This window comes from Myxocyprinus asiaticus, chromosome 33 (assembly GCF_019703515.2).
Source record: "Myxocyprinus asiaticus isolate MX2 ecotype Aquarium Trade chromosome 33, UBuf_Myxa_2, whole genome shotgun sequence".
Classification (NCBI taxonomy): Eukaryota; Metazoa; Chordata; class Actinopteri; order Cypriniformes; family Catostomidae; genus Myxocyprinus; species Myxocyprinus asiaticus.
The window spans coordinates 42,129,362-42,142,925 of record NC_059376.1 but is presented as its reverse complement, the minus strand read 5'-3'; the positions used below and the strand labels follow the sequence as shown (position 1 = coordinate 42,142,925).

General features: G+C 38.8%; 1 protein-coding gene across 4 annotated transcripts in view; it reads left to right on the top strand.

Annotated features, from left to right (window-relative positions):
- eeig1a (estrogen-induced osteoclastogenesis regulator 1a) overlaps positions 1-13,564 on the top strand; it is a 70,406-nt gene that overhangs the window by 45,749 nt on the left and 11,093 nt on the right. For all 4 annotated transcript variants that reach the window (XM_051668296.1, XM_051668295.1, XM_051668291.1 and 1 more), the window contains 2 exons: positions 8,917-9,037; positions 9,310-9,339. In XM_051668296.1, the coding sequence (XP_051524256.1) occupies positions 8,917-9,037; positions 9,310-9,339 (151 nt within the window). The remainder of the gene's footprint in view (positions 1-8,916; positions 9,038-9,309; positions 9,340-13,564) is intronic.

The window sequence follows — 13,564 nt, the reverse complement described above, 5'->3', positions numbered from 1 at the left end:
CCATACAATGCATGTAAATGGGTGCCATTAGACTGCTGGCTGTTTGATGGTCCAAAAGGCACATTTATGCAGCATAAAAGTAATCCACACGACTCCAGTCGATCATTTAATGTCTTCTGAAGCAAATCGATAGGTTTGTGTAAACAATAAATCGATCCCATTTTCAATGATGATTCTCATTACCGTAACAGTCTTTTTTTTTTTTACCGAAATACCGTAAAAAAGATGCTGTTGTACAATGATTTTACATATTACAACCTGTAAAAATGAAAGGCAGCACCAAGGGAGTACTGTTGTGATCTATAAATACTTTACAGTTTAAATAATATATAATTTTCTCCACATTGCTGTAATGAGAATGTCATATTGATATCATATATTTATATATATGGAACATATAATTTCTTGTTTCTTTTGATTTTGGAGTATTATAGGGCTGGGAATTGTTTTTTTTTGACAGAATCACCCAGTTGCATTGTTTGGAAAAGAGCAGCATGATTGCTTTTGTGCTCCACTGAGGAAAGAAAGTCATACGGGTTTGGAACTACACAAAGGTGAATAAATGATGACAGAATTTTCATTTTTGGGTGAACTATCCTTTTAAGCTTGAGGTATAACTAAAAGCAAATCAGACCAAATGTAGCACACACCTTGGTGCATTTCACCTTCTCTTATCCTGCGATGTCATCCAGCACAAACGGGAAGTCAGCGGTTCTGTGTCCGGCAGAAGATAGTTTTAGAAGGTCTGCTCTGCTCTGTGACATGAGGTTGTCTGATTGGAGCGTAGCGCTCAGGGGATGTTTGTACAAGCGCTGGCAGGATCTGACATTACCCCGCTGGGCTGCATTGACTCTGACACGGGCCTGAGCTACAGGATGAGAGATAAGAATCCTGTTTCAGCACAGCACATTTCTGCCAGAGTGAGTCATCTGTAAAACTACAGCCAAATTACAGGCCTTACGAAATCTGATTACACACACAGCGTTTTCATGTACGTTCTTACACTCATTATGCTTAATAAGCCGACAATGTGTGTGGTCATGTTAAAGCAATAAACAGCTTTCCTTTATCGGTGTAAAGTCAAAAATGCTGTAAGAATAAACCGGTCGACAGGGGTAGATTCTTGCCCATTACTCCATTTTGGGTTGCATGTAAACCTCTTAATCCAATGTGTGCACGTGTTGTGTGCATACCTCTTCACGGTTTGACATCAAAAGCAGAGAGTAACTTGAATATTTCAAATGTGCTTTGTCAGATTTTTCAAATAAGCTGATTTTTGGGAGTTATCAACATATTGGTGTGCATGTAAACCGGTTCAGTAATCATGTTTGTGATCCGAATGGAATACTAGCGTACTGCAAACTGTGCTACTATTTTCTCTTATTTATTTATTTAGTTATTTCAGCACTCATACAACTCAAATTATCCATACAACTAAACATTATCATACCATTTAGCCAAAAAAGGGAAAAGCTGAAGCCAATGGTTATTATACTTTCGCAAGAATGTCGTCTGAGACAATCAGCATTTAAAAAAAGACCAAAAAACATTTCGATCATCATTTCAGTGGTATGCAATACAGTTTCGTCATGATGTCATTTTGTCTTTTAATACAGCGAGTGATGTTCAGTTTTTATTTTGGAATTAGAGTTTTGGAAATAAATTGTGGAAATGAAATTCTTAACATTTGGTAGCCAAGAAGGAGATGTGGAAAATTATATATATATATACATGTATAGTTTTTCAGTCCATTGACAATATTCAATTTATTTCTCAATAATTATGTTTGCTTTGAAATGGCTTAAAAGTGTTCTCAGAAAACAAAGAAACAAAAACAAAAACATCAGAGTAACTATTTCAACCAGACAGTCATGGTACAGTAACCAAGTAATTTCATAATGTTTAATGTATCAAGTAAAAATCTAAAAATAATGAAGGCATGTTTTCCACTGTTTTTCACTAAATGAACACAAATAAGAATTATATTTAATAAGTTTAATTTATATGCACCAATATGCAACATAGTCATTAAAAGCATTACAATACTGAATTAATATTTTGAGTCCCAGTCAAGTTATTTTGAGGATTAGATTTGTTTTAAACAATAGTATTAAGGCTATATTTCTGCTGTATTTACTTCACCTTCACTTTAAACTTTCATTTTGGTGGAACACTAAAAGTGCATTGTGTATTTGACAATGTTCCTCATTACAAATCTGGTGAAGTGCCGTCAACGCCTCTTTTTCTGTGATATTGTGTCACATTTTAGATGTGTATAATAACTTGAGAGATACAAATAAAAAATTAAATAATGAATTGTGAATCCTTGAAGGATTGTGAAATTGGTCTAATGATGCGTTCTTTTAAAAAAAATGTTTATCCCTTTTTATCCCAATTTGGAATGCCCAATTCCCACTACTTAGTAGGTCCTCATGGTGGCGCAGTTACTCACCTCAATCTCGGTGACAGAGGACAAGTCTCAGTTGCCTCCACTTCTGAGACCGTCAATCCACGCATCTTATCATGTGACTCATTGTGCATGACTCCGCGGAGACTCACAGCATGTGGAGGCTCATGCTACTCTCCGCAATCCACGCACAACTTACCACGCACCACTAATCACGACCATGAGGAGGTTACCCCATGTGACTCTACCCTCCCTAGCAACCGGGCCAATTTGGTTGCTTAGGAGACCTGGCTGGAGACACTCAGCACACCCTGGATTCAAACTCGCGACTCCAGGGGTGATAGTCAGCCTCAGTACTCGCTGAGCTACCCAGGCCTCCCTAATGATGTGTACTTTATGGAACATAGTGGCTTATACGTAGTGGCCAATCATCGTTATTATATTGTGAATATTTCAATATATCGCCCAGCCCTATACTGGTCAATATACACTGTATACTGTCTACTACTTTTTAAAAATAGTAGGGTGGGGAACCGTAAACTGTTCTTATTCAGAACTGGTTTAATTTTGTTTTTAAATACCGGAACCGAATGATTGACTGACTTTCGGTTCTGTTGACAATTCTTGAATGTGCATTCTTCCAACGATGTGGATGCAACACCGTACTAACATACTCCAAATGTGTTTCCAGCGCTACCTAATTAGAAGCACGAAACATACAGCGTGACCACTGTAGTCCGCTTCCTGACCGAATGACTCTTATGAATCAGTTTTGAATCTACAGTGATACCTCCTAGATAAATGACTCTTATCAGTCGGTTCAATTAGTGAATAAAAAACCAGCCTGATCTCACAGTGAAATCGGAAAGAGTAGACCGACATTTCTTTCGTCAAAATCGGTATACGTTGACCAAAATTCCGAAACACTGCCCCCAGTGGCCAAAGCGGTAAGTGTTGTTAGGGCATATGGGCATGTGTGAGCTCCATTTATGTCCAGGAGAGGTCGCCAAAAGCTAGTAGTGAAGCAAGATGTTTTCAGCTTTACAGGACGTTATACAATGAAGAGAAAAGCATACATTTATAGACTCTATCCCCAAATCCAAACCTTACCTTAACCATTAGTGGAGTAAAAATTAATGTTACACAACGTGCTGCCAATCATGCCAGGTGGAAAGGTAAACACACTGAAACCACTGCAAACATGTCTGATAAGAATGCTGCATGTCAGCACGTTGGCATACAGTCGCCGAACCTAGGGTACAAAAACTATCGGAAACATCATGCCGACTTCACGTGTGATCATGTTGTAAAAAACGTACTGAACCACAGTTCCAGGGACGGATCAACCGGGGTGGGATGGGGTGGCATTTGCCACCCTACAAAAAAGCATTGCCATCCCATCTGTCACCCCAGCATTTGGGATCCCAGTGCATAAAATATACAGATGGGGGTGGCTTTTTCTAATAAATGTGTTTGTACATTATAGCTGACGCTGACATTATGACAGTTTTCATTGTCAAACCATCTCAACTCAATCGTTTAATTCCTAACAGTTCCCATCCCTAAAAAATAGTATGCAAAACTTTACCAAGTAGCGTTGGAAATTAAAACGTTTATTTTGCATTTTTAAACATGTTAAAATGTTTAAACTTTAGTCAGTCTGATCAAATACTGATGGCCTATAGGATTAAGTGAAATCTCATTGAACAAGTTCATTTTACTTCAAGTTTGTTCATCACTCTGGAAATGGAAGGTCAAGTTTAGGGCACAGCATTGTGGTTTGAAGTATCTCACACAGTGTGTTCTGGTTGTCTACTTCACAATTTGGCAAATGTGGTATGTCTCACAGGTTTTCAGTGCATACAGAAAATGTACAGTAGATACTGTGCACACTATACATAGTGCATACTGCAGAAATAGTGTAGAGTAAGTAGTATGGTATTCCAAACCTAAACTGTCAGTGTGAAAACAGATGCTTGAGTGGTTATTTACTTTCTGTTTTGGTGTATATCAGGACTACATTGTTTATCTCAAAGAGTCATGGTGGTTTAATCTAATACCGCATGTTATCCTGTGGTCTGGATGAGGTGGATTTCGGTCATTCTGTGGTTTGGTTTAAAGTGATGTAGGTTAGTCATGTTAAAGCAGAGTTTGCTTTTGAATTTGAGGAGGTCGTTGTGAGCATTGTGCTGGTTCTCGCGAGAGGTGGTGTGGTTTGGGTTAAGGGGATGGATGTGTCCTCTTTCAGGTCTTTAATGAAGCCTCTAGCTTTTGTTTTGTATTCTTTGTCTGAGTTTGCAGCATTCTACATCTCAAGAGAAATGATACACAATCAGGATTTTGTTGGTAGTGCAAGTCTACATGTTGCATAATTTAGTATTCAGGGCAACTGCTGTAAAATCTTCAAGATTAGTCTTGATTAGGTTAATTTTTATATATATATATATTTGTGGGGTGTTAACTAAAAAAATGTCCTGAACTTGCAACGAAGAAAAAAAAAGATTCATGCAAGGGCTGAATCTCGTTTTGCAAAAAAATAAATAAAAATAAAAAATAAATAAAATAAGAACTGTAGTTTTGTGATAAAATATTTATAATATTGGAAAATATACATATACATATTAATATAAATAAATTATATTATTTAAATTATAAATAAATTATTTTATTTAAATTATAAATACATTATTTTATTCATATTAAATAAAAATATATATTTATATTTCATTTAAATTAAATTATAAAATGTATTTATAATACAGGTAATATAATGTATTATTTATAATATAAATCATAAAATCTAAATTTTTGCAGGTAATGTATTCAGGGTTTAAGAAAAATATTTTTGTACTTTTCACTTGATAGTTACACCACTGGAAATTCCAAACATCAGTAAATAAAAAAAACAAGTTGAAATTGTTTATGTTTTTAAAAAAACGAATGAAACCAACATGAATACAAAGATTACATTTCTACTTGGCACCAGCTAGATTTTTAAATCATTGTTCACCCTTATTTGTCATTGACTCTTTACTGATAATAAAGAGTTAATAATAAATGTGGCCTCTTTTTGAATCTCCAGTAACCCACCTGCCTGTGATTTGACATTTTGACGTTTCTCTCCCAGCAAACGTTTGCTGGGCTGCCCGACCAGCATCTAATGCATATTTATTCTGCACGCAGCTCGCTCACAGATCTTTTGTACACTCTAAACTGTCCCCAGTCTCCCAACAATTGGCCCATTGAGGAACGCTTGATTAGGTTTGCCTTTGGTTGGCGTGGGAGACAGACGAGAGGAGCTTATGAAAGGAGAAAATGCTCTGTGTTAACAGCGAGAACACACAACGCCTGTTTATGTTTGTGGAAATATTTATTATAAGGTTGCTGCTTAAAAAATGCAATATACGGTTCTACATTGCTTTTAATTCCTTTTAATTTGGATGACTTGGTATTTCGGGTAGTAACTCATTAAAACATACGTGAGTGGTGCTTGCCCGTGCAAAAGTCGCCGTGATGATGCTAGTTTTTTGTTGGTGGTTGCCAAGGCGTTGCTAAGGTGTTGTGAGTGGCTTTTAGCACATTGTAAGGGTGTACTGGGTGCTTGCTTGGGCATTTCAAGGTGGTTGCGTTCTGGCCACCCTCAAGGAATTCAAATTCTGTGAATCTCTCCAATGCAGTGTGGTGCAACTTCTACTCTTAACCTCTTCTGCTCTCCCTTCTCTGTTTCTGTGAGTGTTGACATGGATGCTAGGCGATTGTGGTTACTACAGCGTTACAACAAAGTACCATGGCCCCTGGAATGTTGTAAAAGAATGTGGGGGAGAGAAAAGACCACATCGGTTCTGATAACAAGTGCTGGATGAGAAGAACCACGCAAGAGTCTCTCTCTGCTGGTTTAATAGCAACCTCTGATGACCCCAGATGGATTTATCAACCAAATGAATGGTACTTCAGAAGTAAAAAAGCTGATATTTTTGTAGTCATTGATGACACTTGGAATTAATGTGTGTGTGTGTTTATAAATTTGTCCCTTGAAGCAAGCTAAACTTAAAAATGATTCAACTGCGTGTGTGTGAATGTGTATAAGTGAATGTGTTTGAGTGTGAAGAAGGATTAGGAACAGATGTTGTGGTTGGCGATAAGCCACATTGTAGAAAGTTTCATAGACTGAGACGTCTGAGCGAATCTGCTTTGCTTCTCTCATGTAGCGCTGATGTGTAAGCGCCAAATCTCTCATGACATGTTTTAATATCCTTCAACAGGTTCATTTCATCTAGCTGCTGTCAAATCCAGTCATACTCGAATGCAGGTTAGGGTTAGTTCAGGGAAGTTTATATCATTCTAAAATATGAATAATACTACATTTTCTACATGCATTTTTATCCATGCTTGTCCATGGTGCTAGGTTGTTGTGGATGGTTGGCAAGGCTTTGCTATGGGATTACTAAGGTGTTTTATTTATCCCTTTGCAGTTGGCGTTGCTAGGGCCTTCTGGGTGGTTGCTACTGTTGGTTGCTGCCAATTAATTTGATATGTTTTAAGGTTTGCCCCGATACAAAATGTGTGTGCTGATTCCGAAATCCAATTATTAAGAACAACATCGGCCAATGTCTGATAATTGCAGATAATTGCTTTTATTGGCCAATATGATAATTGGCTGATGCTTTGGTGTGATTGCTAGGGCATTGCCAACTGGTTTCTAGTTGGTTGCTGTAATGGGGTAAAGGATGGGCAAGGAGGAGGCGGGAACCAGCTGAACAGTCAACGTAAAGTTTAATGATATAAATGAACTTAAAACAACATAAAGACACACAGACACACACAACACGGCCACGTGCGTCTCTCTTTCTCGAACTGGCGCCTCCGGCTCGTCTTTATCCCCCTCCCGGCTGATTAGCCCGATTCAGGGCCCTACTCGTCGTCACACTCCTCCATCGCACGACTCAGGTCAGGGAAACCCCCGGCATGACGCATTCCCCTCCCTTTCTGGAGGGGGGGTGGGGGGGGCGGGTATTGCCCTTCCGGCCGTGCCTGCCGGCAGGTCTGCCCCGCCTTTCTGAAGCTCTGGGAGAGACGAGGGGAGGGAAAGGGGAGAGGGAAAGAGCAAGGCGGAGCAACAGAGAGAGAGGAGAGAGAGAAAAATTTTCTCGCCGGTTCCTGGACACGCTGTTGCCCAGTCCTCAACTGTTCCTCTGCCCTCTGGTGGATGCCAGCTCACTCCTTCCCCGGCGGACAGCAGCGAGCCCTCCGACCCCTGGCGGACGGAACCGCTCCTGCCCTTCTCGGCGGATGGCAGCAGTTCCTCCAGCTCTCGGCGGATGGCAGCGGCGAGGACTCCGCGACAGCACATCCCTCCTCCTTCCCGGGTTTGGCATCAATGAAACGGTTCAAGGATGGCAAGGAGGAGGCGGGAAATGGCTGAACAGTCAACATAAAGGTTTAATGATATAAATGAACTTAAAACAACATAAAACATAAACGAACACAGACACACATGCAGCGCGGCCACGTGCGTCTCTCTCTCTCTTATGAACTGGCGCCTCCGTCTCCCCTTTATCTCACTCTCCCTCTGATCAGCTGATTCAGCACCAGCCGTGCACCATCACGGCCCGGCCACACCCTCCTCCATGTCACAGTTGCTTACTGACCCAGGTCCAATTTCATTCTATACGTTTTTTTAGGGATGCACCGATACAAATTTTGTGTGCTGATACCGATATTCTATCGTCTGATACTGATGGTTGGCCATCAGTGCATCATTAGGCCTATTTTCTTTGCTCATTTATAATCTATAAAGAAAATATTTTAAATCCCTTTGCTTCGAAGAACAAAAGTAATAATGAAAGTTGACAAACGTCTGTTATCATTAATGCAATATATTTGCCATTCTAAATTTAAGTTGTTACTGATATGGGTTTCTTTGAAGAACTAAGAGCTGTTGTGTGGATCTTCTCAATTGTACTATTATTAGATGCATATTTTGCATAGCAGATGGCCAGAACCTCATGAATATTCAATAGTGCTGGTTCTTCATGTCCTAGAAAATCATGAGTTTGTGTGTTTGTACTTATTAGAAACTATACTTGACATAGAGCTTGTGTATTTGTTTAGTAAATAGACTTTTTTTTGCTGTCTTCAGCAGTGAACAGAAGTTGGTGTATCAATCATTTACCAATAACAGCATTCTGTTTGACGTTACAGCGTATGAAATGTCTCAACCACATGAATATCCTTCACAATATTTAACTAAATGCTTCAAAATGGCTCTAAACTCGATTTAATTCCCTTTTGTTCAGTTGAGGAAACGTGTGGTTTTATTGATCTCAGCTTGTTGCCTTTGAAGATCTGGAACTTCTCCAGTCACAAACTGCCCTCGAACCCTCAATCCATAACTAGCCAGTAGAGTCAGTAGAGAAAAGATATCACAACCAACATCAACATATCTTCATCACTCTGTCTGGACCTGTGCGATTGAACCAACCTTCAATCTTTCCTCTGTCGCCCCACAGAGAAGAAGTCCACCAGAACTCTGTCCGCTGGAAAAAGAGGTTCTCTTTTGTGTGCAAAATGAGCGCCAACCCAAACACTGGAGTCCTGGATCCCTGTATGTGTCGAGTCTCTGTGCGGAAGGTAAGATTCATTCTTAAATGGATGGGTCTCATTGATGTGGGGTCAGATTTAGGTAGGTGTTGCCAAGCTCAAGTTGTATTTGGAAACTAAATTAAAGACAAAGGTTTTGTAATGTTTCATCACACGTTGTCAGCTTGAAGTGTTGATTTATGAGGTTTAGTGTACGCTGAGCGGGGAGTTTGGGTGAGGTTCTGTTTAGGTGTGTTGAGATAAACATTTAGAGCGTTGGACTGTCCACTCGCTCAACTTGACTCTTCCTGTTTTCATTACAGGAACTCAAAGGAGGAAAAGCATATTCAAAGGTGAGTGAAAGCTTCCATGCCTTTCCTTTCTCTACATTATTGTATATAGAACAACAATTGTTATTAAAAGTAATAGTTCACCCAAAAATGAAAATCCTGTTATGATTTACTCACCCTAATGTCACTGCAAATCTGTTTGACTTCCTTTCCAATGCGTAACACAAAAGGTTTTTTTAATCTTCACATCTTTGTCTTTTCACCATGTAATGCAAGCGAATTGTGACTCGGGGCTCTCAAGCCCCATAAAGGACCAAAAACCCACTTTAAAAAACAGTTTTGTGATTGTATGAAGCCTTACGATAACTTACGATAAAGCAGTTATTCACTCTTAAATCAAATCATTTATCAACTCCCGTAAACAGGCTTCAAATCAAATATGGCGACATATTATTTTTGTCCGTCTTATGACCAAACGTCATTACATTTACATTTATGCATATGGCAAATGCTTTTATCCAAAGTGACTTACAGTGCACTTATTACAGGGACAATCCCCCTGGAGCAACCTGGAGTTAAGTGCCTTGCTCAAGGACACAATGGTGGTGGCTGTGGGGATTGAACCAGCAACCTTCTGATTACAGTTATGTGCTTTAGCCCACTATGCCACCACCACACCGCCACTAAAGTTTATGTCTCATTACATTAGAACCAGTGAGGTTTGATGTTACTGACGCGTCACTATATTTGATTTTTGCGCCGTTTTCTGGAGTTTAATGATTTGATTTAATTTGAGAGTAAATAACGACTTAAATTTCAGTCTGTTCAACACAAAATGATTGAATGGCTTTAGAACAGTGTATTTTTGTCTTATTTTCCAGTAAAAATGTCTAGATATTCTTAAAAGCAAAATAGTTTGTTTTCAGAAAAGCTTGTTACTTGATTTCAGAGAAATTTAATTTAGTAACATTTACACTTATAATAATAGAAAAAACTATTTGCCAGTGGGGTAAGAAAAAAAACTTGATTCAAAGGTAAAACAAGTTTCTTTTTCTTACCTCACTGGCAAATAGTTTTTTCTATTATTATGCACAAATCGCAGTACCACATGCAACGACTGTGCGCTACGTCTTATCCAATTTTCGTGAGAACGTTAATCCTCAGTGCAGTTTTCGTGAATGTTTGCACTATCTGTGGGTGTATTTGCACAAACTGTGGGTGTATTCTATGTAAATGAAGTGCCACAAAGCGTAATTTTCTATTTTCATGAGAAGTAGGTCATTGCGCTAAGACGTTTTAAAAGCAGGTCTGTTTTCAACACAAAGTCTAAACTCACTTCCTATATTTGAAGTTTGAATGTTCCACCAGCAAGTGGGAATAAAGTTTATGTCCAAACTCTGAAAATAAAGTAGAGCATCAAATTATGTCTCTGACAATGACTGTTTTTTGTTGCGGTTTTATGATGCAAAAATATGAGATTTTTGTTAAACTTTCTAGAGGTCATGGGTTATTTTTTAATTATTATTATTATTATTATGTTTATATTTAAAATTATATTTTGCACGTAGCTTATTTGGTTACTCCATTAAATCCTGTAAAGAAAAATCTTAATGTTTCTTTATGTAATGGCTTGGGCTTTGTGTGCTTACAAATTTGTGGCAACTGTTTGGGGATAGCCCTTTTCTGTTCCAGCATGACAATGCCCCTGTGAACAAAGTGAGGTCCATAAAGAAATGGTTTACTGTGTCTGGCGTGGAAGATATTGATTTGCCTGCACAAAGCCCAGACCTGAACCCCACTGATCACTTTTGGGGTGAACTGGAACAGCAACTGTAAGTCAGGCCCCATTGACCAACATCAGTTCCTGACCTCACTGATAGCCTTGTGTCTGAATGAGAGCAAATCCCTGCAGCCAGGTTACTACATACAGTATAGTGGAAAGCCTTCCCAAAAGAGTGGAAGCTGTTATTACAGCAAAGGGGGAAATTGATGCCTAAAGTTTTGAAATCAAATGTTCATCAAGCACATATGGTGTCCACAAACTTTTGGCCATATAGTGTATGTGTATATATATATATATATATATATATATATATATATATATATATATATATATATATATATATATATATATGTGTGTGTGTGTGTGTGTGTGTGTGTGTGTGTATATATATATATACACACACACACATACACACACACACACACACACACATACAGTGCATTCAGAAAGTATTCAGACCTAACCCTAACCCTTTTTTATGGAAATACAATACAATGTTCCCTGCAGGTTTGGAGAACATTAGGGGAACGTTAGCAGGACGCTAGGGCAACGGTTGCTCTAACATTCTCCTAACGTTCCCCTAAAGTTCTCCTAATTGCTTACATCCTGATATCCTATCTGCAACCCTGCTGTACGTCAATATAACTACAATCCGTGACTTGTCCTGACCCATTGTTTCATTCATTAATCGTTAAAATAAGTAAACCAGAGTCTATTTAGCAGAGACACAGACACAAGACACACACCTGTCTGAATAAGGTCTCACAGCTGAAAATGCATATCAGAGCAAAAACCAAGCCATGAGGTCAAAGGAACTGCATGCAGAGCTCAGAGACAGGATTGTGTCGAAGCACAGATCTGGGGAAGGCTACAAAAATGTTTCGCCTGCATTGAAGGTTTCCAAGAGCACAGTGGCCTTTTGGAACAATCAGGACTCTTCCTAGAGCTGGCCACCCAGCCAAACTGAGCAATCGGGGGAAAAGGGCATTGGTAAGAGAGGTGACAAAGAACCCAATGGTCACTCTGGTTGAGCTCCAGAGACCATGTGTGGAGATGGGAGAAACTTGCAGAAGGACAACCATCACTGCAACACTCCACCGATCTGGGCTTTATGGCTGAGTGGCCAGACAGAAGCATCTCCTCAGTGCAAGACACATAAAAAAGCACCTAAAGGACTCTCAGACTGTGAGAAACAAGATTCTCTGGTCTGATGAAATGAAGACTGAACAGTTGGCCTCAATTCCAAGCGTCATGTCTGGAGGAAACCAGGCACCACTCATCACCTGCGCAATACCATCCCAACGGTGAAGCATGGTGGTGGTTGCATCATGCTGTGGGGGTGTTTGGCAGCAGCAGGGACTGGGGGACTGGTCAGGGTTGAAGGAAAGCTGAACGCAGCAAAATACAGAGATATCCTTAATGAAAACCTGGTCCAGAGCGCTCAGGACCTCAGACTGGGAACAATCGAACATCTCTGGAGAGATCTGAAAATGGTTGTCCACCGACGGTCCCCATCCAACCTGACTGAGCTTGAGAGGATCTGCAGAGAAGAACTGCAGAAAATCCCCAAATCCAGATGTGCAAAGCTTGTCACATCATACCCAAAAAGCTGTAATCACTGCTAAAGGTGCTTCAGCTAAGTGCTGAGTTAAGGGTCTGAATACTTATGTCAATGTGACATTTCAGTTTTTTCTTTTTAATAAATTTGCAAAGTTATCAAAAATCTGGTTTTTGCTTTGTCATTATGGGGTATGGAATGAAGATTGATGTGAAAATATAAATAGTTTAAAGCATTTCCAACATAACAAAATGTGAAAAAATGAATATATATATATATATATATATATATATATATATATATATATATATATATATATATATATATATATATATATACATATATTTTATTTATTTATTTATTATTATTTTTTTGCAGTGTATTGACTACTTTTACTGTGCTTTTACAAAATGGAAATGGTTTTTATAAAATAAAATTTTAGTATTTTTGTCTTATTTTCCTTTATTTATCTTAGCATCCCTAAAACAAGAAAAGCTGACTTAAGGAGCAGAAGGGCATAAGACATTAAGTCTTTTTTTCAGAGAAATCTAACAAAATTTGGTGAGGGTTTCCTCCATAAGTTTGCCAGCCCTGAGTCATTATTCACTTTATTTACATGGAGAAAATTTGTGTGAAGATTTTTTAAAAGCTTTATTTATTCTTCATAAGTTTGGACCCTTATGACCCATGACCTGCAAAATACTACATATTTTATCTTGGTAGCCCCCTCCTATTATTGGACACTTTCAGTTGTGGAATACACTGGTGAATAGGGTTTTTCTGTTATCGCTTTGGTAACAAAAAACTTTTGCTTTTGCGTGACGCCTCATCCACAACTATAAGTGTCAGTATAAAGTCCAATTCAAATGACTAAAAAGAGCAAGTCCCAAGTTAACTTATGACGCATCAGTGTGATTAAATATTACACAGTGCAGTTGGAGTCGCAC